At 54.3% G+C, this 23,505-nt stretch overlaps 7 protein-coding genes and 1 non-coding gene across 8 annotated transcripts; 5 read left to right on the forward strand and 3 right to left on the reverse strand.

Annotated features, from left to right (window-relative positions):
- Positions 1 to 2,825: 2,825 nt before the first annotated feature.
- Positions 2,826 to 4,473, forward strand: F5Z01DRAFT_219272 (uncharacterized protein). Its single transcript, XM_046258198.1, has 3 exons — positions 2,826 to 3,629; positions 3,685 to 3,865; positions 3,926 to 4,473. The coding sequence occupies exons 1-3, from the start codon at positions 3,249 to 3,251 to the stop codon at positions 4,279 to 4,281; spliced, it is 918 nt and encodes a 305-aa protein (XP_046116521.1). The 5' UTR covers positions 2,826 to 3,248; the 3' UTR covers positions 4,282 to 4,473.
- A 1,480-nt stretch (positions 4,474 to 5,953) lies between these two features.
- F5Z01DRAFT_t68 lies at positions 5,954 to 6,046 on the forward strand. The gene has a single exon. It is a non-coding gene; the product is annotated as a tRNA-Glu (tRNA).
- A 1,432-nt stretch (positions 6,047 to 7,478) lies between these two features.
- On the forward strand, positions 7,479 to 9,403 carry F5Z01DRAFT_219310 (AAR2 protein-domain-containing protein). The gene has a single exon (XM_046258199.1). It carries the CDS (start codon positions 7,739 to 7,741, stop codon positions 9,170 to 9,172), a length of 1,434 nt encoding a protein of 477 aa, XP_046116522.1. The 5' UTR covers positions 7,479 to 7,738; the 3' UTR covers positions 9,173 to 9,403.
- Positions 9,404 to 9,792: 389 nt separating this feature from the next.
- On the reverse strand, positions 9,793 to 10,475 carry F5Z01DRAFT_625233 (30S ribosomal protein S9; the record flags this gene model as incomplete). The annotated part of the gene is made up of 3 exons (XM_046261412.1): positions 9,793 to 10,083; positions 10,198 to 10,269; positions 10,404 to 10,475. 3 exons carry the CDS (start codon positions 10,473 to 10,475, stop codon positions 9,793 to 9,795), a joined length of 435 nt encoding a protein of 144 aa, XP_046116523.1.
- A 292-nt stretch (positions 10,476 to 10,767) lies between these two features.
- Positions 10,768 to 11,719, forward strand: F5Z01DRAFT_219314 (60S ribosomal protein L32). Its single transcript, XM_046258200.1, has 5 exons — positions 10,768 to 10,888; positions 10,948 to 10,987; positions 11,164 to 11,288; positions 11,365 to 11,486; positions 11,553 to 11,719. The coding sequence occupies exons 2-5, from the start codon at positions 10,948 to 10,950 to the stop codon at positions 11,659 to 11,661; spliced, it is 396 nt and encodes a 131-aa protein (XP_046116524.1). The 5' UTR covers positions 10,768 to 10,888; the 3' UTR covers positions 11,662 to 11,719.
- Positions 11,720 to 12,268: 549 nt separating this feature from the next.
- Positions 12,269 to 15,108, reverse strand: F5Z01DRAFT_682453 (SH3 domain-containing protein; the record flags this gene model as incomplete). The annotated part of the gene is made up of 6 exons (XM_046265764.1): positions 12,269 to 12,331; positions 12,387 to 13,970; positions 14,028 to 14,101; positions 14,153 to 14,305; positions 14,377 to 14,880; positions 15,081 to 15,108. The coding sequence occupies 6 exons, from the start codon at positions 15,106 to 15,108 to the stop codon at positions 12,269 to 12,271; spliced, it is 2,406 nt and encodes an 801-aa protein (XP_046116525.1).
- A 1,809-nt stretch (positions 15,109 to 16,917) lies between these two features.
- On the forward strand, positions 16,918 to 18,650 carry F5Z01DRAFT_675722 (uncharacterized protein; the record flags this gene model as incomplete). Its single annotated transcript, XM_046265181.1, has 3 exons — positions 16,918 to 17,252; positions 17,336 to 17,559; positions 17,623 to 18,650. The coding sequence occupies 3 exons, from the start codon at positions 16,918 to 16,920 to the stop codon at positions 18,648 to 18,650; spliced, it is 1,587 nt and encodes a 528-aa protein (XP_046116526.1).
- Positions 18,651 to 19,569: 919 nt separating this feature from the next.
- On the reverse strand, positions 19,570 to 22,759 carry F5Z01DRAFT_625355 (glutamate dehydrogenase; the record flags this gene model as incomplete). Its single annotated transcript, XM_046261417.1, has 2 exons — positions 19,570 to 22,499; positions 22,561 to 22,759. The coding sequence occupies 2 exons, from the start codon at positions 22,757 to 22,759 to the stop codon at positions 19,570 to 19,572; spliced, it is 3,129 nt and encodes a 1,042-aa protein (XP_046116527.1).
- Between the last annotated feature and the right edge of the window lie 746 nt (positions 22,760 to 23,505).

Genomic DNA, 23,505 nt, shown 5'->3' on the forward strand with positions numbered 1-23,505 from the left:
CCGACTGGACCAGCAGCACAACCACCGTCGTAATGAGTGACTGGATCCCAAGAATATTGACAATGACACGGGGGGTTGGGTGCGCCGGTGTGGTGCCTGGCACTGGAGTGATCCTAATTACAGCGACTGGACTGCCTGTGCCCCCGCTGTCGCTAGCGTCATCTGAGAACCGACCCATCGGGCTCGTGTCCGCTCTTGGGCTGTAAGCATGCATCACTCATCGGCACCCGCCGGCTGCTAGTATCCGCTAGGAGAAATATCGACATCTACTAACTTACATACGTACTAACTACTCTTGAATTATCTGATGCGTCAGATCACGAGGGCTTCTGAGGTAGCAGTACTTGCAGAATAAAGAGCGCTCAAGCTCTCCGTGATTTCGTCATGGGCCGGCAGCCAAGGGCGCATTGCCCTTGTTGACCTCGAGCTGACAACCGAAGTTACCGAACACGTCTGTGAGGATTGTTGACTGCCAGCCACCTGCTGTTCTGCGGATCAACGGCAGAAGCACGCCACTACAAGGACTACGACAGAGGTTATGCATGACTGCGGTCATCACATGGTTCCCCGACCGCTTCGACATGATTCCAGGTCAACTGTTGGACCATTGCATTCGGCTGGCGTAGCACATTCTGCTCCATGTCCCTGTACTTGACGCGTTTGCGAGCCGACGGGAGCTGCGAAAGCGTGCGAAGCCCATATTATCATGGTGCCCTCCCCGAGACCCCCCGAATGACATTCGCAGGCATTTGGGGTGCGTGTAGAAACAAGAGACGTAAATACCTGATTGGCCAGTCCGACCTGCAGCAGAGAGCTCGCAGATCAGTTGCAACATGGGGGCCCTGGCACTGTGATTTCCGTGCACACTGTGGACGACGCATGCGTGCGGATCTGCACCCATGGACGGACGACATGGACGCCGTGGGCAAATGCGCTTTTGCATTGCATTCACATACGTATTCGGTGACTCGTCTGACAGCAAGAGAATTCTCGTGAGCCGCGGCGACAAAGGCTGGCTGGGGTGGCTGGCAACTGCTTGCCGGACCAACTTGTTACCGGCGCATCAGATTAGGACAATGTTGCTCGTACTACGTACTGAGCGGAGAAGTCATCTAAGGCGATACAAAAGACAGACTCGGAAATTGAGCGAGAGGGGGGAGAAGAGTGCAGAAAAACGATGACGGTGATCATGATGATGTCCGCAGGTCGTAGCACTCGTCTTTTTTGGAACCAGGTTGCATTGATGCTACGTATTGCCCACATTGTCGGAAGATTCGGTATAGGACATGGTAACCGCAGTTTTCTGGTTACTTACGTACCTAAATCGTGGACTTACTACGGAGTATTTAGAGAGTCTATCTCAACAGCGCATAATTAACTGGTAAGTAGAGCTCGGGATGGGCGGTGACGAGAAGGGGACAAATGCTGAGCGGCGTCTTGGGCGTTGCACGTGGAAGGTGCAGGGTTATGGCCCCTCGACGCGCCCACGTGAGTGCGTCCTTTGCCGTGGTCACCATCAAGTGCCGAAGAAGGGCGAAATGACTGCATTGGCGAATGGGCCGGGAAAACGCGCACTCTTATACCTTTACTACGTCGTCATCAGGGCAACAAGGTATAATAGAGCATAGCTGATTTGGATGCGCTACGTTATTAGTGAAGCTATCATACAAACAACTCGAACCGTTGCTGGCCACACAACAGGCCCAAAGCTAGAGGAGAGCACAGACATGGATGGAGTGCAGTGCTGCCGCGTGCAGCACCTACGTACTGCTACTGTAGGTAGCTGGCAAGCCTGGCAGCGATCAGAGACGCGCTAAAGCCGAGTGCAATAATGATTGCATGGTGAGATGGGGGGCAGATCGACAAGAGGAACAGGGGGGTGCCTGCATTCATCTTGCGGCCAACCCATGTCTGCCTGCTTGCCTCGCACCCATTGGAGTCTCCATGTCTCCGCACGTCTCTTGGAGTTGCTGTTTTATTGCCCTCATCGTGGTCTGCGGCAGCAGGCGCGGTCTGGTCAACCAGGTAGCAAGACCCCCATCATCTGGTCCAAATTCTTCGCGCCGAGGGGATGGTCATCGGCCTGGAGGTATAGCCGTAGTAGTAATAGGTACGAAGTGATAAGTTGGGAATAAGCAAATGAATATATGGGTGACTGGCTGCCTGATGCAGGTTGGTGAGGTGACTGACAAATTGTCTGTCCCTCCACCCGACCGGCCGGCCCACCGCCCACCGACTCCAGTCCCAGTTCCAGCTGCTGGGTTCCAGTTCGTGCTCTGAGTCCGATCGTTACTTTTTTTCCTCAGCTGCAGCAGCCAGTCACGTTTTCTCCCCGATTTTTCTGCGGCCCTCCCCATCTCAATAAATCTCGACTCAGGTCCAGCTGAGCTGAGCAAGCGCATTCACCTCACCGCGTTTCTTCGGTCGCGCTCGTCTAGCCAAGTCCTGCCCGCAAGCAAAAGTGAGCAAGAACGCGCCTTCTCTCTCGCGCCGCACGCAGCCAACATATCGCCAGCTGTAATCCACTACAGGGCCTCGCATCGCGCTAAACTCCAGTGTTATACTGAGCCCGTTGCATCAATTCTTCCATCCAAGTCTAGCGCCACTGCCCGAGTCAAGCGGCAGATCCGGCAGCGCCATCTTCGCAGCGCGAGCTACCAACGTTAGTCTCGCACCAAGAACACCGAAACCAACCACGCTTGTCCTCTCGCGGTTTGGCGGCTTTCGGCGGGATCAGAATCGTCCTTCCCCATCATCACACGCCCCTATCCAGCACAAGTCCCACTGTACCAGCACGGTACATGAGCTGTGATCGACGAGGCGCAAACCTTCACTAAACCTACGGCCAGGTCCCATCGCTCGCGGCGCTTCTCCTGCTGCCATACAAGAAAGCGCGATCTGCCGGCGCGCGGCTCGCACTTCCCTAACTTGCTTTCACACTGGTCTGGCCTGGTCTCACTTCCCTCCTCCAATCGTCACTATTTTGTCTCTGGAATCGTCAGGGCCTTCTTTACACCTGCGGAAAGACCATTTCTGCCTTGTTCACTTGCTGGCTGTCGTCTCCAAGTCCTACTCCGCCGACTCTTTGCACTATTTTGGCACCGTGTCGCGCGCGCGCAAGCACTAGTTTGACTATTCTGACATTGCCAACGATATCACACCTGCCTGCCCACCTGCCTGACCCTCCCTCCCTCACCCGCGAACGCGAACGTCTCGTCGCGATTCAAGACAGACGACCAACATCAACAATGGCGCAGCAGCCCCAGCAGGCGCCGCCTCAGCAGCAACATCCACAGAGTCCGTCAATGCCCCGGCAGTCTGAGGATGGGCGAAACCATCAGCAGTCTCAGCCTGCCTCTGCTTCTACTCCAACGTCCTCTGACCATAGTGTACCTATAGATCCAGGCATGTCGCAGCCCAGCGCGGCGTATCAGTACCCTCCGCAGCATCAGCAATACCCACCTACGTCTCACGAGATGCCTCCCCAAGGCTACTCCCACCCGAACGGTGCCATGTATGCACAGCCTCGCCCAGACTGGGGTGGCTACGGTGGTCATGGCGCTCCGATCACGCCCGGCGGCCACCCAGCTGTCTACGGGCACGCGCCCGGCCATCAACGGCCAAGCCAGGTACGCAGCTTGCGTGGCAGTCGCATACTTGTAGTTGATCTCTAACGCGATTCAGGTCTACTCATTCGTCCCCATCCCAGGCGCACAACAGCATAAACGGCCCCGTAGACGATATGAGGAGATCGAGCGCATGTACAAATGCGGTTACCAGGGCTGTGAGAAGGCGTACGGCACGCTCAACCATTTGAACGCCCACGTCACAATGCAGTCGCATGGCTTGAAGAGAACACCAGAAGGTCCGCGACCCCCGTCTGCCAGAAACACAAGTGTTTAGCTATACTGACACTCTGCCACAGAATTCAAAGAGATTCGCAAAGAGTGGAAGGCCAGGAAGAAGGAGGAAGAGAACGCTCGCAAGGCAGAGGAAGAACGTCAGCGTCAGGCGGTTCAAGCACAGGTGCAGAACGGCGGCGATCCTGATGGCACGCCAACCTCATACGCTCAAGGCCGAACCCAGGTCACCTTGCCACCGATCGGCTATACGCAAGGTGGACAATACCAGGCCTCCCCGGTTCCTGTTACCCAGCAACCGATGACCGAGTACCAGGGACACATGTACCAGAACTACGGGCCCCCTCAGTCGCCATACGGTCAAACCCCACAGAATGTCCCATACCAGCAGCGTAAGTCATGGCCATCTTTGGTTGTATAAGTGCCTCGAGCTGACCTTTGGTAGCAAATGGGCAACCCTCCCAGCAGCCACCGAGCCATTAAAAGGCGACACGCATACATTCTGTTGCCTCGCCATGTCAGACATAATTTTATAGGCCTCGCGGCCGACCCTCGTTTTCTACCGGATACCCTTGTTGTTGGTTAGATGGGTGACAGAAAAGCGACGCCATGTGTGGACTAATAACCCTCAATGTCTACTTCTGTCATTGGAGTTTTGCTTTGGATGGAGAGTGCCGGTGTCTGTGTACAGGAACGGCGTCGTTGGCAGTGCGGTGGGCTAGGGGGCATAGCGAAGGTGTTGGCGGCACACTTCTCTAAGACCGGATGCTATTGACTTTGTTGTTCGAAAATTGATTTTACACCACTACGTTGCATACGAACAGGACAGAAGCCAATGGCAGCGACGTCTCACAGCGCTCCCGATTGTCGTCTGTACTGATTGAATATTGTGTGACAAGATCGAGCTACACGCCCAGATTCCGGATACCATTCTGGCGTTGAACAAACCCGGCTGGATACAGATTCTCCGCGCTGTAGCTGCGGTAGCGCCCGAATATGTTGCAAGTGCATGATCTAGAAATAACGTAGAATCAATCTGTGAGACTAGAAAATATGCCGGCATCGTTGTTTGTGCGACACGCGACAGACGCCATACCCGGTCACTACTAGGCTACTGGTAGGGTCGGGGCCAAGGCCCAAATCTGCGTCGCGCGCGCTTGCCACCCATGGGGATTTGCAGGTTCGGGAGAAGTCTGGGGTTCCTTACTTTGTTTGCTCGGGAGAGCTAAGACTAGTGCTGGTGATGTATCACATTAGAGCTGATACTGGTTAGTAGGCACTAGACTGATAGTAGGTAAGAACAGCAGATGAATGGGATGAGATGCAGGATGACAGAAATGTCAACTCATTCTATAGCAGCGCCATTTTTTGGCCCAAGTCTTGCAGATAGATAGCTTTCCTCGCTTAGGAAAAAGACGTTGCTGCGATGGCTTTGCTTTGCTTTGCTGGGCAAAGCAATTATGGCGGCCTGGCCACAGGAGTGTTGTGATTACTTTTATATATGCGAGTGATAGAAATGACAAGATGGCGTTTGCACCCGTGCGCAGTATTCCGTGTCGCGAAACTAATTATTATTTCTTCGTCAATGAACCCTGAATGCCACTCTCGACGCTTGAGGCTCAGACAAGGGACGTGCGCAAAGGCTAGTCTGTAAAATCAATTGCTCTAGCGCAATACCGGTATTCTGGGTCGATCTAAGCAGTAAGTTGCAGCCGGCAGCCGGTCAATCCAAATAGTGTGGTCTCGGATAGATTGAAATCTGCTGCCAGGATCTACAGCTAGGCCCAAGTTAGTAGCTGCTCACGTTCCGGCCATGTGGGAATGGGTGGTGCGACGCCCCCCTCCTTTTTATCTGGCCATGGGGGCCAGACGACGATTGTTAGTCAAATAAGTTGGTCCTGGACAGAAAACTATCACGTTTTGTGAATGATCTTGCACCCCCACTTGGACTAGAGCGAATGGAGGCATGTGGTTGCAGGAGGGATCGCCTTTCTTTTGACAGATTGAATGAGGTTTGGTCAACGTGCGTGGGGTAGTATGACATGCAGGTGTGCAGGGCTCATAGGCTACAAATTACCCTCTTTCTTACATCATCCGGTATGGTGTAGTGGCTAACATTTGACGCTCTCACTTCCTCTCGAGGTTGAAGATCCGTCAAGCCCAGGGTTCGATTCCCTGTACCGGAGATTCTCTTTTGCTTTTTTCCACCTTTGAACCTGTCGTCTTGTCATCACATGTCGTGGTGATGATCTGATCTCCCTTTTTTTTTTTTCACCTTGACCACACGACTACGCCTGGTGTGATCGTTCATGGGCACTCCATGTCCGGCCATAGGCGAAGCATGAGCAGCTTCCCTGTTGTCCGTGTTTACTACTGCCCCTGACTCACGTACATATCTATTTCTCAGACGAACTCCAGGTATTGATATGACAGAGGCTTTCTGAATAGCAGCAGTAGCTTGTAGTTTGAATATAAACTTACTGTCTGTTCTAGGTACTATCATTGAGTGTTGTTGGCGCTGGAGACGACTCCGCGCAGTTCATGTTAGCGAACCGCCGTCCGTGCAACAAGGAGCCGGCAGTTGCACGGCGTCCTCCATGGTCAAAGTCGAGCTCCTACGAACAACTGTGGTTTCCTCCCCGGAATTCATAACACGTCTTCTCCTGCCGTCAACCGGACAGATCTGTGATTCCCGTGATCTCAACAAATCACCCTGCTGTGACCTATCAAGGTGTGCAGTGCAGATCAGAACGTGATTCTTTGAGGTATTAAGTCTTCTACAACAAAAGGTCCTGGAGCCCGTGTAGTCATTGTACAACTGGTACGACAGACCAGAGCAGAAGTCGGCCTTTGTCCGGTATAGCGCTTTGATTCTTCATGTACATGTACACTCGGCGTGTCTTTATATGACAATGGGCACACCCCCTAAGCCCGGAAACAATGGCGTCATTGAGATTTAAGTTAAATTAAAACAGTCGAAACTTTGCGGTAATTGCCTCGGACAGCACTTGTAGTCTGGGACGCGCGGACCGTCGGCTGATTGTAGACAACCTTCCCACCCGAGATATAAGTGGTGACGGTAACGATGAGACATATTGATCAGATTGAGTAAACATAAAGCACGAGATTGAGACCATAGAGGCCTCGCGTGAGCCATGGTTACTTAGCGATGTGCGGCCAACATGTCAGAGGACTCAAGTACGCGTTATACAGGCCTTTGGGGAGCTCCAAGGAGACATCACGCCGAGTCGAAGTGGCGCGAAACATCCACAATGATAACTTTAAACAGGATAAGCTCTAGTACACCACACCTGACCATGTGAAGTGGTGAAGATTTGGATTTAGGTTCGTGCTTGCTAGTATTAGCCTGCTGGCATGGCCCATGGACGGCTTGTGTCAAGTACCTGCTTTGTACCTTCAGAAGTCACAACGATAGCCCAGCGTGCAAGACGAAATGCAAGTGGAAAGCATCATGGAAATGCCAAAACAGTAAATCGACACTCTGTTATCATTGCAAGATCTATTGGTGAGCATCACCAACTCGTTTGTCTCCAGTCACGTGATCAGTCATGGAAGCCTTCACAACTGGGAACTGACAACAATCTGTGCACTGGGAATGAACTCGTCACTTTCACATCCAACCAAGGGAGCCAAGCCAGAGTTGAATGTTGGCCTACAGCTTCCGTAATCTCTCTGTTCAAGGATAACTCAACGTCTGCTTATACGTAACCCTCCTGCACCCAGCAAGGCATTATCAGGAAGGAAACCTACCATGACAGAGCCTCCTTGACCGCAACACCAACATTGACAGCAACATAGCATTGCCAGGTTTCGACTAAGATACACAAAGACGATCAGAAATACCTTTGGCGCAGCTTATGGCTGATATTTCCGATTCCGTTGACCCGACAATGCCAGTCCCGGAATCGACGGTGCCCTCAAAGGACGCTAATGCTGAGTCTTCAACCTTGACCCATGAGACGGCCAGTGGGGAGCATGAGGATATGCCGCCTTTGGAGGGGGAAACCGTTGGTCCCCAGCCGGTATCCTTACCGAAATCGCCAGCGGCGATTGCCCATGCCCTCGGTGGTGGTGACGTCGTCCTTATCCTCGATCTCCCAGAGGTATTCACCATCGGTTACGACTGCGTCTCATTCACAGCTAAACACTTTGGGGGTGTCAAAGACATCCCGCCTGGGGCGCACTTGGTATGGGTGGCTCATCCCAACGGAACCTCAGTGCGATGCGGTGCTTGGATAACGAGCTCTACGCAACACAAGGTCCATGTCTTACAGTGGGACAAATACAACGAGATCCTTACTGTGCCGAGCAGCGCGGAGGCGCGAATACAAGCGAACAGTCTGGCAAATATTCATTCCAAATTGATACCCTACGGTGATCCAGCATCAGTCAATGATCAACAACAAGGCACGCATATCCAAGGCGCAGCCCATGACGACAACGAGGTCATATGGAATAGGCTCACCAGTTGTATCTCGGAGACATTGCTCAACCGACTCACCGGGCAACATAATGGCGATTGGTTCGTAAGCACCGTCGACAAAGTCAGAGGCGTTGCTCTGATACCTGCAGAGATCGAGCTTGAGAATCGCATCTCGAGCTCACTTCAAGGCCGCGACCTGAACTTCATATTCTCACAAACAGCCAAGACGTATTCGGCTGCTGGTGTCGGCTCCTTGCGCACTCAGGAGGCTACTGATGCGTCGCATCATATCATCTCTACGTTGGCGGATCCCGAAAAGGCGCTGAGCGAAGACGACTTTATTGGCGAGTTCCAATTCGCATACATTGTTGGAACACACATGGGCAATGACGCCTGCCTGCAGCAATGGTGGTATATGCTGCTCAAATTGATTTTGCGCTCCTATTCTCTCATCGCTGATCGACCGGCTCTCGTGGAAGCATTGCTGCGCAGCTCCGCTGCACAAATCAACCACAGCCTGAAGCATCTCGAGACATCTGTTTTCGACTACAGCGAGCGGCAGTCGCGGGACCTACGTCTGGCATTGACCATCTACAAACGCCGACTTCAGGAGGATGGACTAGGCACGCCCTCTGTCAACCTTGCGCTCTCGCAGATAGAAGCAGCCGTCGTTCAGTCACCGCTAGGTTGGGACATCAACAAGGACAGCTACATCCGTCAAGGCACCTTCATGACCGAAGATGGCGATATTGTTGCCATGGAGACGACTGATCTGGAGGCTGAGGACGAACGCGGTGAATTTGCCCCTGAAGTGGTGGAATTAGATGAGTCGGGTAGAGAGAAAGGCCTCGTATCGTGGACAAACTAGGTACGCGAGGCGATGCGTCGCGTGGGGCTCAAAGACAGAAGAAGAGGATCTACAAGACACCCTATGATCGATAGTTGGGATGGTGAAGCGAGGACGAATAGGTCCAGCAAGCAGACCGGTTCCAGTTCTGCAAGATGCAGTGTTGCCCATGCAACTGCCAAAGGCCTGCGTGACCAAAGAAAGTGCGAGGAATAGGATGCTCAGCACTGAGTGTCAAAGGCATTGGATTTGGAGGTCTGAATTCTGACGCACCAGGCTTTCGATCAAAAGCAAGGCATTGGGTAAAATTGGTGATCACGGCAGTCCCAGGTGGAGCGTTGACAATGTGATCTCTCTGTAACTTTTACACGGGAGCATAGTATGGCCTGAGCCCTCCCGTATCACCTCATCATTCATCGCTGTCGTGAACTTGGATAGTTTTCATTGACCTGTCAGACCCTTTAAATCCGCCCAAAGCAAGCCATGCAAAAGGCCAACGGGTACCCCGTCCCCTGGCCAGGAGATATGTTGACTCCGAATTTCCGTCCACGCCAGCCAAGTCGCCCATGCAGTAAGAGTAGCGACCTGAACAAAACACACATTCTTCCTCCGCTGCGCATTCCCCCCAGAATTCCGACTCTTTAACGGTAAGACTTCTGGTAACGCGCACGGGCGCCGGGACCGCCGAACTTCTTGGGCTCGCACCGACGGTTGTCGGCGACGAGGAGGGTGCGGTCGAACTGGACGAGAGCCTGCTTCAGCATGTTCTTGGAGTGCTCGTCGACGAACTTCTGGTAGTAGGCGATGAGGGACTTGGCGATGGCCTGGCGGATGGCGTAGATCTGGGAAGTTTGACCACCACCAGAGACGCGCACGCGGATGTCGAGGTTGGCGAACTTATCGAGGCCAACGACGAGGAGGGGCTCGTAGACCTGATGGGAATGTCAGTACATCGGTTCGCGGTGGCTGCGTCTCTTCACGTCTCGGTCATTCGTGGGGTTGCGAAGATCGAAGTGTCGTTTCGGGAGACGATGATGCAGTCGTACCTTGAAGCGCAGGATCTCGGGCTGAACGAGCTGCAGAGGGCGGCCGTTGACCTTGACGAGGCCCTTACCAGCCTGGGAAACGAGTTAGCCCTCTGATATCCTCTCCAAGAAAAGGTCCTCCCCCCAATCCCCCCGTCGCAAGAGTTTCCTCCCGCGATGGAAGAAAAACACAGATTCCCCTCCCCTCCATCAACTCAATCACGGACCTTGCACTGGGCGACGGCAGTGGCCGTCTTCTTCTTGCCGAAGCATTGAACACGCTGGGGAGTCGACGACATGGTTGCTGGTCCTTTAGCGAGAGGGTGGGTTAGTCGAAAGGCGAGGTCGTCGGTATCGGGTCGTCGTAGCGGATCACCAAGAATTGCAAAGTGAGGATTGCACGGCTGGATTTTTGCCGCGAAAAGGGTTTGTGCCCTTTGGAGAACGCCTGGTACAGTGATTGGGTGCATCGACTCGCAAGGGCCCCACCATGTCCCGCCTTGCCAAACCTGCACCCACGCAATTTGAGAGTGGCGTGTACCCACGTGACTGCACACAAATCGCTGATAACCCTAAGCCCTTCCGACGATGGAGCCGTGGCGGCACCCGCCAATTGGTGCTGCATCCCAAAATTTCGACGTGCAAGCGGACCTGGATCGAACTTCACGCCCAGTCACTCGAGGACGACTAACCACACAGCACAACCGTCAAGGTAGATTCTGCCCATCAACTCATTCATCCTCGACAACGAAGTACTGACTCTGCATCAAGATGGTCTCCGCCAAGAAGCACGTCCCTATCGTCAAGAAGCGTACGTTTTCCTCATCACTGCTGCCACCGCCAAACCCCCTCGCCGCCCGACGGATCGAACGACGAAAATCTCTTGCAAACTCCCATGTTACGAGACGACGCACTTGTTCGAGGCGGTGGAATGAGAGGATTGGGGCGAGGCCCACGCGAAGACTGGTGCTGACGAGAGAACCACAGGCACCAAGCGCTTCGCCCGTCACCAGAGTGACAGGTTCATGCGTGTCGACCCCAGCTGGCGCAAGCCCAAGGGTATCGACTCGCGTGTCCGCCGACGCTTCAGGGGCACTCAGGCCATGCCCAGCGTACGTTTCCCATCCATATCCTCGTGCCGACCGGCGGCGATGATCGACAATGTACTTACAAAGGCGTGTGTAACAGATTGGCTACGGTACCAACAAGAAGACCCGCTACATGATGCCCTCCGGCCACAAGGCCTTCCTTGTCAACAACACCAAGGACGTCGAGCTCCTGCTCATGCACAACCGCACCTACGCTGCCGAGTACGACCACCCCCTCGTGCCTTGAAAGAGGGGAAGCAACAAGAGTTGGCTAACATGGACCCTTAGGATCGCCCACGGTGTCTCTTCCCGCAAGCGCGTCGACATCATCGCCCGCGCCAAGCAATTAGGTGTCAAGGTCACCAACTCCAAGGCCAAGGTCACCACCGAGGTCTAAGCGAATCGACGTTTGGAGAATTGGAAGACTCTTGAGGGGGGTAAACCTGGGGAAGGACATACCGGCTATGCATGCAGCGAGGAATGACAAAAAGAGAAACACTTATGGGAATGTTTTCACGCTTTTTTCGGTCTGGGAACTACTACACTTTGTGATAAGGGATCGGGACCACGGTTGGTATTGTGGCCTGGTTTCCTACTGCGCGCGTTAGGTGTATCAGGTTTTGAGTGGCTTTTGCCTGGCTCTTGCGGTAGAGAAAAAGTTGCAAATGACGATCCGACTGGTTTCATCATGTGACATGTACATTGACCACACAATGACGACCGGATCTTAGACCTCGATGGACCACTTCATGAGGATCATCGGCGAGGGCTGCTACATCGTTGAACGTGACCTTGCATTGGGGAATCATGACCTGAGCGTTACTTGTACAACCATGCACCAGAAGAAGAAAAAGTCTTCACATGATGAGCCATATATTCCTCAACGAAAATAAAATCCGTCAACCGACGCCTGGCCGGGGAAAACAACATAAGTACTGTGATATCTCGAGCAAACAGGTGGTATAGAGAAAAGCATGTCATTTTTCCAACTGGGGCCCAGGCCGTTATAATGAGCCCCTGGATCGTTGCTTACGGGCGAGCCAGTCGCCAAGCATGTTATCAAGTTGCTGATTCACGTGTCAGTAAGAGTGATCTTATAAGACGAGCCTGCCCTAGACTTACTGTCGTAATTTCAGCCAGTTTGGCATTCTGTTCCCTGAACAACCCACTCACGATAGGATGATCGCCAGTGGGCTCTACGCCAGATGTATCGTAGACCACGGCGAGCAGGTCTCTGACGTGATCGCCCTCATCAAAGAAGGCGCGGAGCTTCTCGTCATCCCATTGTTGCTGGGGGGAGGGTGCGCCGGTCGCATCTTGGGCGGTTGGTGCCATCGGACCTGGCTCAGGGGACATTGAACCGCCCGGAGATGGCGAATCGGCAGTGAGCTCTGGCGGTTGCCCTGCAGAAGGTAGAGATACCTCCACTGGGGATTCTGAAAGTCTGGTACGATCCTGCTCTTGGCTTGGCACTACGGTCTGATCGCTCATGGCTGTGCTGGTCGTCTGGAAGCTGTCTGGGAACGCGCCAGGTAGCTGAGGGCGCAACTGCTGCTCCTCCTGCTTGTCAGATGGCCCCGCGGCCCTTGTGGGCTCCTCGTCAGAGCTGTCTGAATCATCGAGCTCCATACGTGCTTTCGCTTCAGAGGCTTGTTGCGGCTTTGTATCCATCGATGAGGTACCACCCCCTCTTGGCAACAGTGACTTGGCGAGATTGCTGCCTTCCTCGCGGTCAGAGAAGCGCTGCTGGTTGGATGGTACCTCCATGGTTTCTTGTGTTTCCGGATCGACGATTCGCATGGAGGCCGGTGGCACATTGGACACATCGTTGGTGCGCGTCTCCGTGAAATGCTGCGAAATATCTGTCTGCGGGGGTTTCTTGGAGGCTGCGTTCGAGTTCCTATGTGCAGGTGAAGGCTCTATCCGTGGTTGCTGCTTCTGGAGTTTGCTTGGACTGCGCGAGAGCGTCTTGTCGGTCGGCTGTTCTTCATCACCCGCCGGATCCTCGCTTTCGCGTGTCTCGATGATGTCCATGGATCTCTTCCCGAAAGACTCGCCATCGTCGTCCTCTGATGTCCGCTTTTTGTCCTTCCTAGAGAAGAAGCTTCGAATCGCGCTCGGTTTCTTATCCTTGGTCTTCTTCCTGTCCTTATCGGCCACCAATTCCTTCTCCAACTTGTCGAGGCTGCCCCTTGCCTTGAGGTCCTTGGACGCAGCAGAATCGGTGGAGGGACGCGGGGCGTTATCGTCACGGAGCAGATTCGGCGTGAGGCTGATCTTCTTGGTCTCGACACTGTCATCCTTGAAAAAGGAGTCGCGCACGGTCCCATTTTGCGTCCGCCTCGGCTCTGCCCGCCCATCAAGGATTTCTTCGCTGGCTCTGGGCTCTTCATCGTCTTCAACGGTTGCCTCTTCCTTATCGGTCTCCTGGTCCTTGCGCGTCTTCAGCGGCTCGACCCTGGCCGATTCCTGAGCAGCAGCCTCGTCTTCGGTGCTGGCAGATGTCTGGCTTTGGCTCGCGTCCTGCTTCGCCGCATCAGGACCAAAGAGCTCTTCAATGTCCTCCTCGTCCGTGGAGTTGTCAAAATCGTTGGTGTAGTCGACATATGTGGGCTCAGCGAAAGTGACAGACTTCCATCTTTTCCGGATCGCCTTGAAGGAACTTTTTTGCTTCGCTGCGTTGTCGCCCAGCATTGCGGCAGAAAGCTACACAGCCAGTGGTTAGTGGGAACAAACTTGGATGCTTGACCTCAGTTCACTCACATCAACGTTGCGATGCTTGTTGAGTCGTGCTAATCTCTCGGTAGGGGTTTCGATATGCTCTGCAGGCAAGTAACCTTGACGCACGTCAGCGCTGATCCGGGTGCAACAGTTGCACAGACGCTTACCGATACTGCTGTCCTTGACCACGCGGACTAGCCACCAATAGCTGTTGCTGTCGTCCAGAAGAACCATGGTATCACCCTTTGTGGCGTTGGCTTGACCTTCGACTGTTGCCACGAAGGTATGCAACGCGTAGACGAATTCGAAATCGATATCCTCTGTAATTACATGTAAGCGTCCAGTCACCCAGCGGGGGTCAATGACCATGCAATGCGGCCCCTGCCCATACTCGCGCAACGAAGGCTCCTAGATTCCTGTTGCATGGCCGTGTCGCGAGAGTCCGTAAACGCACACGTGCGCAGTTTCGCAGGCAGGGTACTTGGGCAGGGTATCGATCCTGGCAGATGTCTGTACGCACCATCTTCAATCGAGGGGGAGCTCGATATGCGGTCCATCATGTCATCATCGTCCAACTCGTCGCCCTCATCGCTCGAGTCTGCCATCTCGCCGTGGGTCGCGGCCGCGTCCGGACCCTTCTCGTCTTCGACATCCACCTTGGCCGTTGTTGCACCAGCCATCCTCGCGCTCACGCCACTTGCTAGATCCTCCCGCGGCTGCTGTTCGTCTGGGTTGTCCGCGCCGTCATTCCAAGAGAGACGAGGGCTGCGAGCTTGCGCTTCGGCGGCTTCGTGGGCGACTTCGCGGAGGGTTTCGGCCTGGTGCGCCCCGGCATTGGGGTGCTGGCGATGGGACTTGGCTGACGGGGCGTCGTGATCTTGCAAGTCGATCGTGTCTGGGTGCACGTGGTCAGCGGTGATCGTCGGGCTGTCACAGCGAAGGGGATGCTGAGGCTGGCAGGTGGAAAGGGAGGAATCAGGACGGTGGCAGTTGGCAGGCTGCATGTGAACCGACTGGAGTGAAGGAACGTGGCGGCCGATGCACCGAGCGCCAAAGAACCCCTGGCGCATGCAATTACTTGAGGGTGATACGTACCAGCACGGACGATCGAAGGCCTCGTCATGGCTGCTACAAGAGCAGCGCCGCCCTCTCACTAGGTACCGCTAGCTGGCGTGGTGTCCTCCTGCAACGTGGTGCAGTCGGGCAGCGAGGTCGTTGACGATGGAGCAATTGTCGGCGCGATCATCGAGCCCAGCGCGCATGCGGCAGACGTGGGACAAAAGGACTGGAAAAGTTATGAAGATGCCTGCCCCTATCGATAGAATGGCCTGGGCTGGGATCACGAACGAACTGGGGTTGGGCGACAAGGTATCTGTACGGGGTTGGGGGTTGGATCAGAATGCCGTGCGATGGATGGCTTGTCGAGCGAGACTGAAGCGCTGTGCCCGCCTCCACGCCCCCTGACCTTTTTTTTTTCTGGGCCCTGAAATGCCTGGCCTTGCCTTAGCTTGTACTGCAGCTCATCAATCTGTTAGTGGTCTGCTGCACCCATCACGTTCTCCTTAGCATCACAGCTCAAGCGGCATTAACCTCCATCACTGGCGTGATTATCATCATGCTTCAACAGACAAATCGAGATCTACAAGTCATTGGCTTTTGGCACGTCCAGAATCGCATCAGCAATCCTCAGCGCGCTCTTGCTGGCTGGTTCTCTGCTGAGTATGCCACTCCCTCGTCGCCGGGGGGCTCACATCTGTCCAAACATCCCCCGCCAGCATTCCACACATCAGACACAACCAATCCAGTGCACAGGATGATGGTGGTTCTAACTTCTGGGGCTATGAGTCTTCTCATCAGCGTACGCCAGGATCCTCCCTTGCGCAGTCTTGTCAGTGCACATCGAGCACGTGCCCCTGAAATGGTACACAGATCATGTGCCTGGTCGGAAGCCGGCTCCGGTTGACTCGGATGCCGGCGACGTTGTCGATACTGTCTGTTGAACTACACCTACCCTGTTGTCCAGCCTTCATTGTTTGATATCATCAGGCATTTGCGAGGCTTTCTCAATCAGTAGACGGGTGAGATATGTTTTCACGTTGTTTACAACAGCATGGTGTTGAAAGCTGAAAACACTCATGACAGGACGACAGCCCCTGAGCTGTTGTAAATCTTGCGTTCTCTCTCGACGTCCCCAAAGTTCACCAAGTTCAACAACAACTGGGTGGGATCTTCACGATGAGAATTCCACTTCGTCGATTGCCCATCCGATGCTCTGCGTCGCGCTCCAATTCGTATATTCGTGGAGAGCATCGTCGAGAATGATCAAACATGGAGACTTGACACCATTGCCCCGAGGTGCTGTAGCCCATGTGTGTGTAAGTAGCCATTCTGGCCTTCACGTACAACACATGACTAGGGCTGTTGAAGGGGACCCTTCTTACTTTCCTTTGCTTCTCTAGGTACGGTAGGCCATGCGCAAGTCAAACATTTTTCACCAAGTTGAGAGTGCAGACTAACAAACTCTCAAGCAAGCAAGAACGTTGGTTGATCAGCACCGCCAAAGACCTTGTATATAGCAAAATGGGCAACGTAATTCACACTGCAGCAGGCCTGAGTGACTGCGCTGTGTGAGGACACTTCCTGCATGTGATTTACCTTATCTTAGGTTTCGACTCCTTGTCCTTCCGACCTTTGCTCGCTCGCACACACCAAAACCCGTATCGCCATATCCGGGAGCATAGGAGGAAGGATCACCACATCTCTGGTGACTCGCGCCTGGAGTCCTGCCAAGCGCAGTGCAGTGCAACTCAAGGTGTCCAAGTCTTTCTCAAGTTCAGTCTTTATGGGCTGCGCCATGTCAAAACGAGGGTGCTCGTTTCGGGGGACAATACCACAGCCAACCCAGCCTAGCAATATTATTCCCCGACCCACGATGTCCCCAAGGTCCATCACGCCGAACAAGGCATCGCTATGGAGCAGACTTCCCGTAGAGCTTCGAGACATGGTCTTTGGCCATTTGTTAACGCCGAGGCGCAGCCTCTACGCTACCTATGCGCGGGTGAACAAGGAGTGGAACGCCTATTGGGAGCCCAAATTGTTTAGGAAACTCGTGCTCACGCCAGACGACCTCGAATACCTAAGCGAAGTCTTCGGCGGTGATAATACCCGGAGACTACGATACCTCCACCGATTAGATTTTGATATCATTCTCGAAAAGTACGACTGCGATCTCTGCGACAAGGCAGAGGATGAAGGAACAGCACTGCGGTATGATTCTCCTGACCACCACACCCCTCGGTCCCCTCCCCTTTATTCATCCATACCATACCTTACTGACATTGGGCCGCAAGGAATGATTACACCATGACCATGTGTTTGCTGCGGCTTCTCATGAGTCTGCACCCTCTGGAGCCTGCAACCAAGCCGAGCGGCGAACAGCATCGCGTAACCCTCACAATAACATGTTTTTCCCGTAGCGACACAAAACATCACTATAAGCCACTCGCTATGAGACTCAACTCCCTCACGGACGAATTCGAGGAGATTGAAGAGCCCGAATCGGGCCGCTCCAATGGTGAGCCATGATTGTTCAACGAACTTGACAAAAGCAAACAGTGCGCTGACTTCCATGACCCAGGACATGGCCCCCTCCCAGTTGACAAACATTACGAATGTGCCACGCGACTCTTTGGATCAAGGCGTCTCCAATGGTGTTTTGGAGACGGCCACCAAGTCTTGGAGCCCCCTCAGAAGCTGCCAGAGGCCCGAATCATCACAGACCTTAGCCTCGACCTCGCCTCATACCGCACTCTCGGACGCAACGTCGTCTGGCGACTCGTACAGGAGGGCTTTCCCTCGCTCGTCGCCCTTAACCACGAGCAATGGCTCCGACTCAAACCCCCTGAACAGCTTCGCCCCGACGAGAACTTTGTCGAGATGATCGGGACGCAATGGCCCAACACATTCCCACGACGCATCCAACGCCTGAGCTTGTTCTCGGACGCCGATCCCAGGCTGCACCAGGGTGGCCCTCGGCCCGCCACGCATCACGAAGCCGGTCGGAGCTTGGCGCTCGCGAGTCAGTATCTGTCGGTCTTGACCTGCGGATTCGCCGCCGACGCGGCTGGCTTTCTGGACGACTTTTTCGAGGACCGCTGCCCTGAGGTGATGATGCGCTGGGAGCACTTGACCAAGCTCTGCTTGACCGCAGCCTGCTTCGAGTCTGACACAGGCGACGAGATTTCATCACTGCTGTCCGCCGCGGCCCGTGCGGCGCGCCGAATGCCTCAACTTCTTGTCTTTGAGATGTGGAACTGTGGCAACGGCCAAGCAGCGCGCTTCTGCTACGAAACCCGGCAGCGGACACGGGAGGGGAATTACTACCCTGCGAGTATCGTGTGGGCGTGTACTTGGTCACCAGCGTGTATCGATCAGTCAGACCCGGCTATTGGGGAGTGGCGCCGCCTGGCTCGAGACCGCTCTGGCGGTCTAGAGGCCGGGGTACGCTTTTCTAAGATCGAGATGAAGCCAATTGAGTTGCGGACGCATCTTGCAATGATCCCTCACCTGAGGCTGTCGACGGATATGCTGTGTTCAACGACCCACGGCCGGATCAAGTACAAGACTAGGATGAGGCGGGATGGAAAGCATGATAGCCTGGTATGAGCCGGAGCCAATATCCTTGTTAAGGGTAGTGACAGTGTCGGGCAATACTTATAGCCTATAAGGACTATGAAGGTACTTTCAGTCCGCGTAGGGCTTCAGAGAGGTCAACACCTTAGCACAGGCACTCAAATAAACCAAGGGCAGCTAAATTTTGTTCACCAGCGCTAGCGACTTCGTTGAGTGAATACGGTACATCTGAAGCCAAGTGCAAAGTGAAAGGACCTGATGACTTATTAACCTACTAAGATACCATCATACCATCACATCGTCAAAGGAATTTTGCTAGACTGCGAACTGCGGCCGTTCACAAAAGAGTACATCTGGATCCTGCGTGAGCTGTTTGAGCAAGGTACTGTACTTACTTACTGTACTCACTCGACAAAGTCGCTAGCGCTGGTGTGTCTAGCGAGGCAATAATCAAGAGTGGTGCCAATATCGAGTGAGAATTATAGCCTGTGAGCGTTCTTATGCCCAAGGACTATGCAAAGCCGTCGAAAGATTCGCACTTTCGCACAGGCATATAGACATCGAAGAAGACGTTATCAAGGCGCAAAAACGATTAGGTAGAGGCAGCAACATTCGTTCTGTCCCTTATTGTCATTACTCGTACTATATCTTCTCTTTTCTTAATTCTCATCCTTTTCCGTGGCAGCCACCCATGACTGACTCTTTTTGGTGCCAATGCTACCCTTTTCAACCAAACGCCAGAAACTATGGACAACTGTCAATGTCGACATTGACATGTCTAGTACAAATGCAAAGAAGTGCAGGATACGCTATGTTTCGCGGTGAGATTGAGAAATAGAGGCGCGGCGCACGTTCTCGGCGCCCGTCTCCTTGTTGTTGATCTTGGCCATTTGCTTCGACATACTGAAACGAGGTTAGCATAGGTAACTGGCAGGATGGCCGGGCTCTGAACTTACAAGTCGTAGAAGGCGAACTGTGAGGGCTGGCTGCCGAACTCGTACACGAATCGGCTCGCCAGGTAGGAGCCAAAGATGGCACGCAGGTAGCTCTCCGGCACACGCTCGACAATCTTGTCCATGCCGATGCGGTTCAGCAACAGGGGAGGCAGGGCATCACGTAGCACACCATGTCGGATGGTCTCGTTGGTCCACAAGTCGGAGCGCTGCAGGTCCTCGTCCAGATCGGTAATGGCCCATGACAGCTGATCCGAGAGGATCGAGCGTGCGATGCCAGTCTTCTCGTGCTCTCGCCAGATGGCCTCAAACTCGAGACGGGCATTTTCCTGGATCTTGGCCTGCACCTGCTTGACGTACTCATTGTAGAACTGCGGTGGCTCGCCAGTCTTGGGGTCGCAACACATGTTGGTGATGAAGTCCTCATCGTTGAAGGACAGGGAGGCCAGGACTTCGAGTGATGACGAGGTCACACCACCCTTGTTGGCCGAAGCATCTTTGTACAGAACGCAGCCTGCAGCCTCCAGACGCAGCTTAGCGTCCTGGGTGATGAACAGGTTCGCGCCCTCCACAATGTAAGGAATGACTGACTTGCCATCCTTGATGAGCTTGCTGACGGAGATGAGGTCGATCGACTCGGGGCGACCGCCACAGGGAACAAAGGCATCAGTCATGCCATTGTCCCGCAGGTGGTAGGTGTTGCGGAAGGTGGTGCCATTGGGAACGTTCTCGCCTGATGGCAGGGTGATGTTGTTGTCCTCGCAAAGCACACGGTATCCGTCTTTAGACAACTTGCTCAGGTCGTAGTTGGAGATCATCAAGCGAGCCTTGGCAAGACGAACCAACTCTGCCTTGTCGAGACCATTGGGATCGGCCAGCACACCCGAGCCATCGACGATGGAGGTCCATTTCTCCTCGCCCAGAAGGATCTCGTTGCTGCCCAAATCACCATCAGGCCCACCGGTCTGCATCTTGCGCACCTGGGATTGATCCAGGTCCAGCTTGCGGTAGATTCCCTTGACGTACTCACGCACAGACAGGGTCGTCATGCCATACTTGTCGTGAGGGATACCACCGAGCTTGGGCGACTTGCCGGTGAAGAAAGACTTCCACCAGGGGGCGCCGCGGGCACGGGCGTGCTCGGTAGCCCAGTTGACGAGATCGGCAGTGTTCTCATCCGGACCCATGAAGAGGATCTCCTCCTTGCCGTACAGATCGACGATTGGATTCTTGATACCAGGGGTCTGAGCAGGGAGTAGCAGGTCGAGAATGCTGTCAATGTACTTCTCGAATGCCTCACGCTGCTTGTCTTGCTGCTTGGGATCGAGCAAGATGACACCCTTCGAGCCACCCTCAGGAATGTCCTTGTTCTTGCGCTGCTGTGTGTTGGCCAAGCCGTAGTTCTCGTCGAACAGATTACGAGCGTTGATGCCGTACGCCTCCTTGCTCCTCGACTTGACGATACGAATACCGCCACGGGAGATGTCCCGGAATCGCAAGTGGAAGCCACGGAACTCGGCGCCCATGACGAGGAACATGCCGTACAGCGGCTTGGGGTACTCTGCAGCAGGCAGGAATGAAGGGTCAAGTCGGAAGCTCAGAGCGACCTTTGTGGGGGTGAACCAGTTGGTCTTGAGGATTGCCTTGTTGAAGACGCGGAATGCGGTCATGACCATCTCGTCGTGCTCGTTGGCCACGGTCTTGGAGATCTTTTCCTGCAGCTTGCTGTCTGACAGCACCTCAGTGACAGGAGCCGGGGCGATGTAGTGCTCGTCAAAGCCTGGGCCGACACTCAAATGAGCGGATGCAAAGGACGCGTACAATGAACGCACGAGCGCTGGGTAGGTCTGGATGATTTCGAGGATGTAGTCGGGGGTGAAGGTCTCGGTACGGAGACGGCGCTTCAGTTTTGACAGTAGCAGGGCCGCCGAAGGGTTGTCCTTGGTGTCAAGCATGTCCTCTAGCGAAGCGTACTCGGGTCCAAGACGGTTCAAGAAATGCTGCACAAAGACCCACGACGCGTGAGCGTAGACAGTCTCCTGAATGCTCAGGTCGCCGGTGAGGAAAAGGTTGTTGAACTTGTTCTGCGGAATGCAGTACAAGAGGGAGATTTCCTTGGTGATCTGGTGGATGGATTCGTCCAGAGGCGGGAAGTTGCCCTCCAGGCTCATGGCCGGGCGCAGGTAGACACTCATCACCGTGATACCGTTGGCGAACTGCTCGACGTATTTTCGAGAGCTGGTGACGCCGTAGTGGTGGTACAGGTCACTCAGAGCAGAGAACATGCCACGGGCGGTACGGGACTGGAACGCGACGACGAGACGCTTCTCAGCCATGCCCTCGATGTCAAAGACCTCGATGACGGGGCCGGCCCTGTTCACAGCAAGCTCGATGATCTCCTGGTAGATCTGCTTGGTGTTTTGGGTGGCCTTCTGCCAGAAACCATGATCAGCGATGACCTCGAGACGGGTCTCCTTGGGATCGGTCTCTTCGGGCTTCTGCTTGAAGATGCACTGGTACACAAAGTAGCAGCGGAGGGTCGCTTTCGAGGAAGGGCTGTTTCCGATGACGGCAGGCGAACGGAAGGTTTCGACACGGTACTTGCTTTTGCCCTGGTGGTCAAGGTACTTGGCCTCGAGGCGCTGCTCATACCGGGGACCGCCAAGACGAGCCTTTCCGGGTTCACTGGTGTCAATGTAGATGGCGTGGTCATTGGCCTCCATGTCCAGGCGAATCTCCTCGTGCTTGTCCTCGCGGACAGAGGCAGCCACCTTGGCAGCGTACAGAGACGTGATCTGGTTGGCAATGACCTGAGGCGTCTCGATCTGGAAGTAGACATCATCAATGCCGAGCTTCTGGTAGAACCAATGAATTTGCTCGTCAATGAGGGATTCGGGAATCCACGACGACTGTTGGATGATTTCCCTGACTACATAATATGTCAGTTTGGAAGGTGCAGGGGGGCAGGGGGTCCGCGAGATAGAACTTACCGGCTTTCATCTGCTCAACCTTGCCCTGAAATTCGGGGGCAATGTAGCCCACAGTCGCAGAGCGCAGAATTCGATGGCCATTGGTGTAATTATGAGCCAAAGGCACGCTGACATGCGTAGGCTGAGGCGAAGGCCCGCGGCTCGACTCTGTGTCAGACTGGAGTCTGGCAACAGCCTTGGGCTTGGCTGAATCCGCCATCTTGGGCGAGGGTGGTCTGTACGTTTCCAACGGATCGACGTAGTCTGGAAATCTGTCAAGAGGGGGCAAATTAGCCGGGTCCAAGGAAATGGCCAACATGGTTGGCATGCGAAGTGGGTGAAGCAAGTGCTCTTGAGAGGAACATGGTCCGGACCTGATTGCATACGGCCAATCTTTATACTGCCAGAAATGCTTTCTCACTTGAGATAAGACTGTCAGACAAGCGGTATCGCATCAGCCCAGCCAAAGTGACTCAATTGCTGCGCCCGTCTGAGGGATCTCAATGCCATACGCATTTGAAGGCCTAGCAGGGCGATCCGGCGCGACGGTTGCGGCAGTGATCGTGCAGGAGCTCGTGTACAGCAGGTACTGTGGAGCCTGCGGGCAAGGCGACCGAGACAAAGTACCCGCACAACGGGCGGCTCTTATCTTGTCATCTCTGATAACGGGCGTTGCGCTCGGACACTAAGACACAATGTGCCCAATGCCCATAGCTCAAGGGCAAAAGTCAGGGTCGGTGGAAGCAAACTGCCCTCACCGACTCACCGCCGCTGGCAGCGATCCATGTCGGTGTCCGTCCCGAGGGTATCATGATCACCGACTGATAAGGGACGGGGGTGGCGGCGCTCGTGTTTCACGGGTATTCGCAGCGGATACTTACAGTACGAAATCTGCAGTGTTCTCCTGGAACTTTTCAGGCGAACAATGCAATGATGTGAGACCTGTCAATCAACAATTGACACGAT

This window comes from Emericellopsis atlantica, assembly GCF_019669845.1.
Source record: "Emericellopsis atlantica unplaced genomic scaffold F5Z01scaffold_20, whole genome shotgun sequence".
In the NCBI taxonomy this organism is placed as follows: domain Eukaryota; kingdom Fungi; phylum Ascomycota; class Sordariomycetes; order Hypocreales; family Bionectriaceae; genus Emericellopsis; species Emericellopsis atlantica.

Bases quoted from the DNA above. Each gene is read 5' to 3' on its own strand.
- F5Z01DRAFT_219272 (XM_046258198.1), top strand. From the start codon at position 3,249: ATGGCGCAGCAGCCCCAGCAGGCGCCGCCTCAGCAGCAACATCCACAG. The intron at 3,630-3,684 runs GTACGCAGCTTG...AACGCGATTCAG, and splicing joins GCCATCAACGGCCAAGCCAG to GTCTACTCATTCGTCCCCAT. The intron at 3,866-3,925 runs GTCCGCGACCCC...ACTCTGCCACAG, and splicing joins CTTGAAGAGAACACCAGAAG to AATTCAAAGAGATTCGCAAA.
- F5Z01DRAFT_219310 (XM_046258199.1), top strand. From the start codon at position 7,739: ATGGCTGATATTTCCGATTCCGTTGACCCGACAATGCCAGTCCCGGAA.
- F5Z01DRAFT_219314 (XM_046258200.1), top strand. From the start codon at position 10,948: ATGGTCTCCGCCAAGAAGCACGTCCCTATCGTCAAGAAGC. The intron at 10,988-11,163 runs GTACGTTTTCCT...AGAGAACCACAG, and splicing joins CGTCCCTATCGTCAAGAAGC to GCACCAAGCGCTTCGCCCGT. The intron at 11,487-11,552 runs GTACGACCACCC...ATGGACCCTTAG, and splicing joins AACCGCACCTACGCTGCCGA to GATCGCCCACGGTGTCTCTT.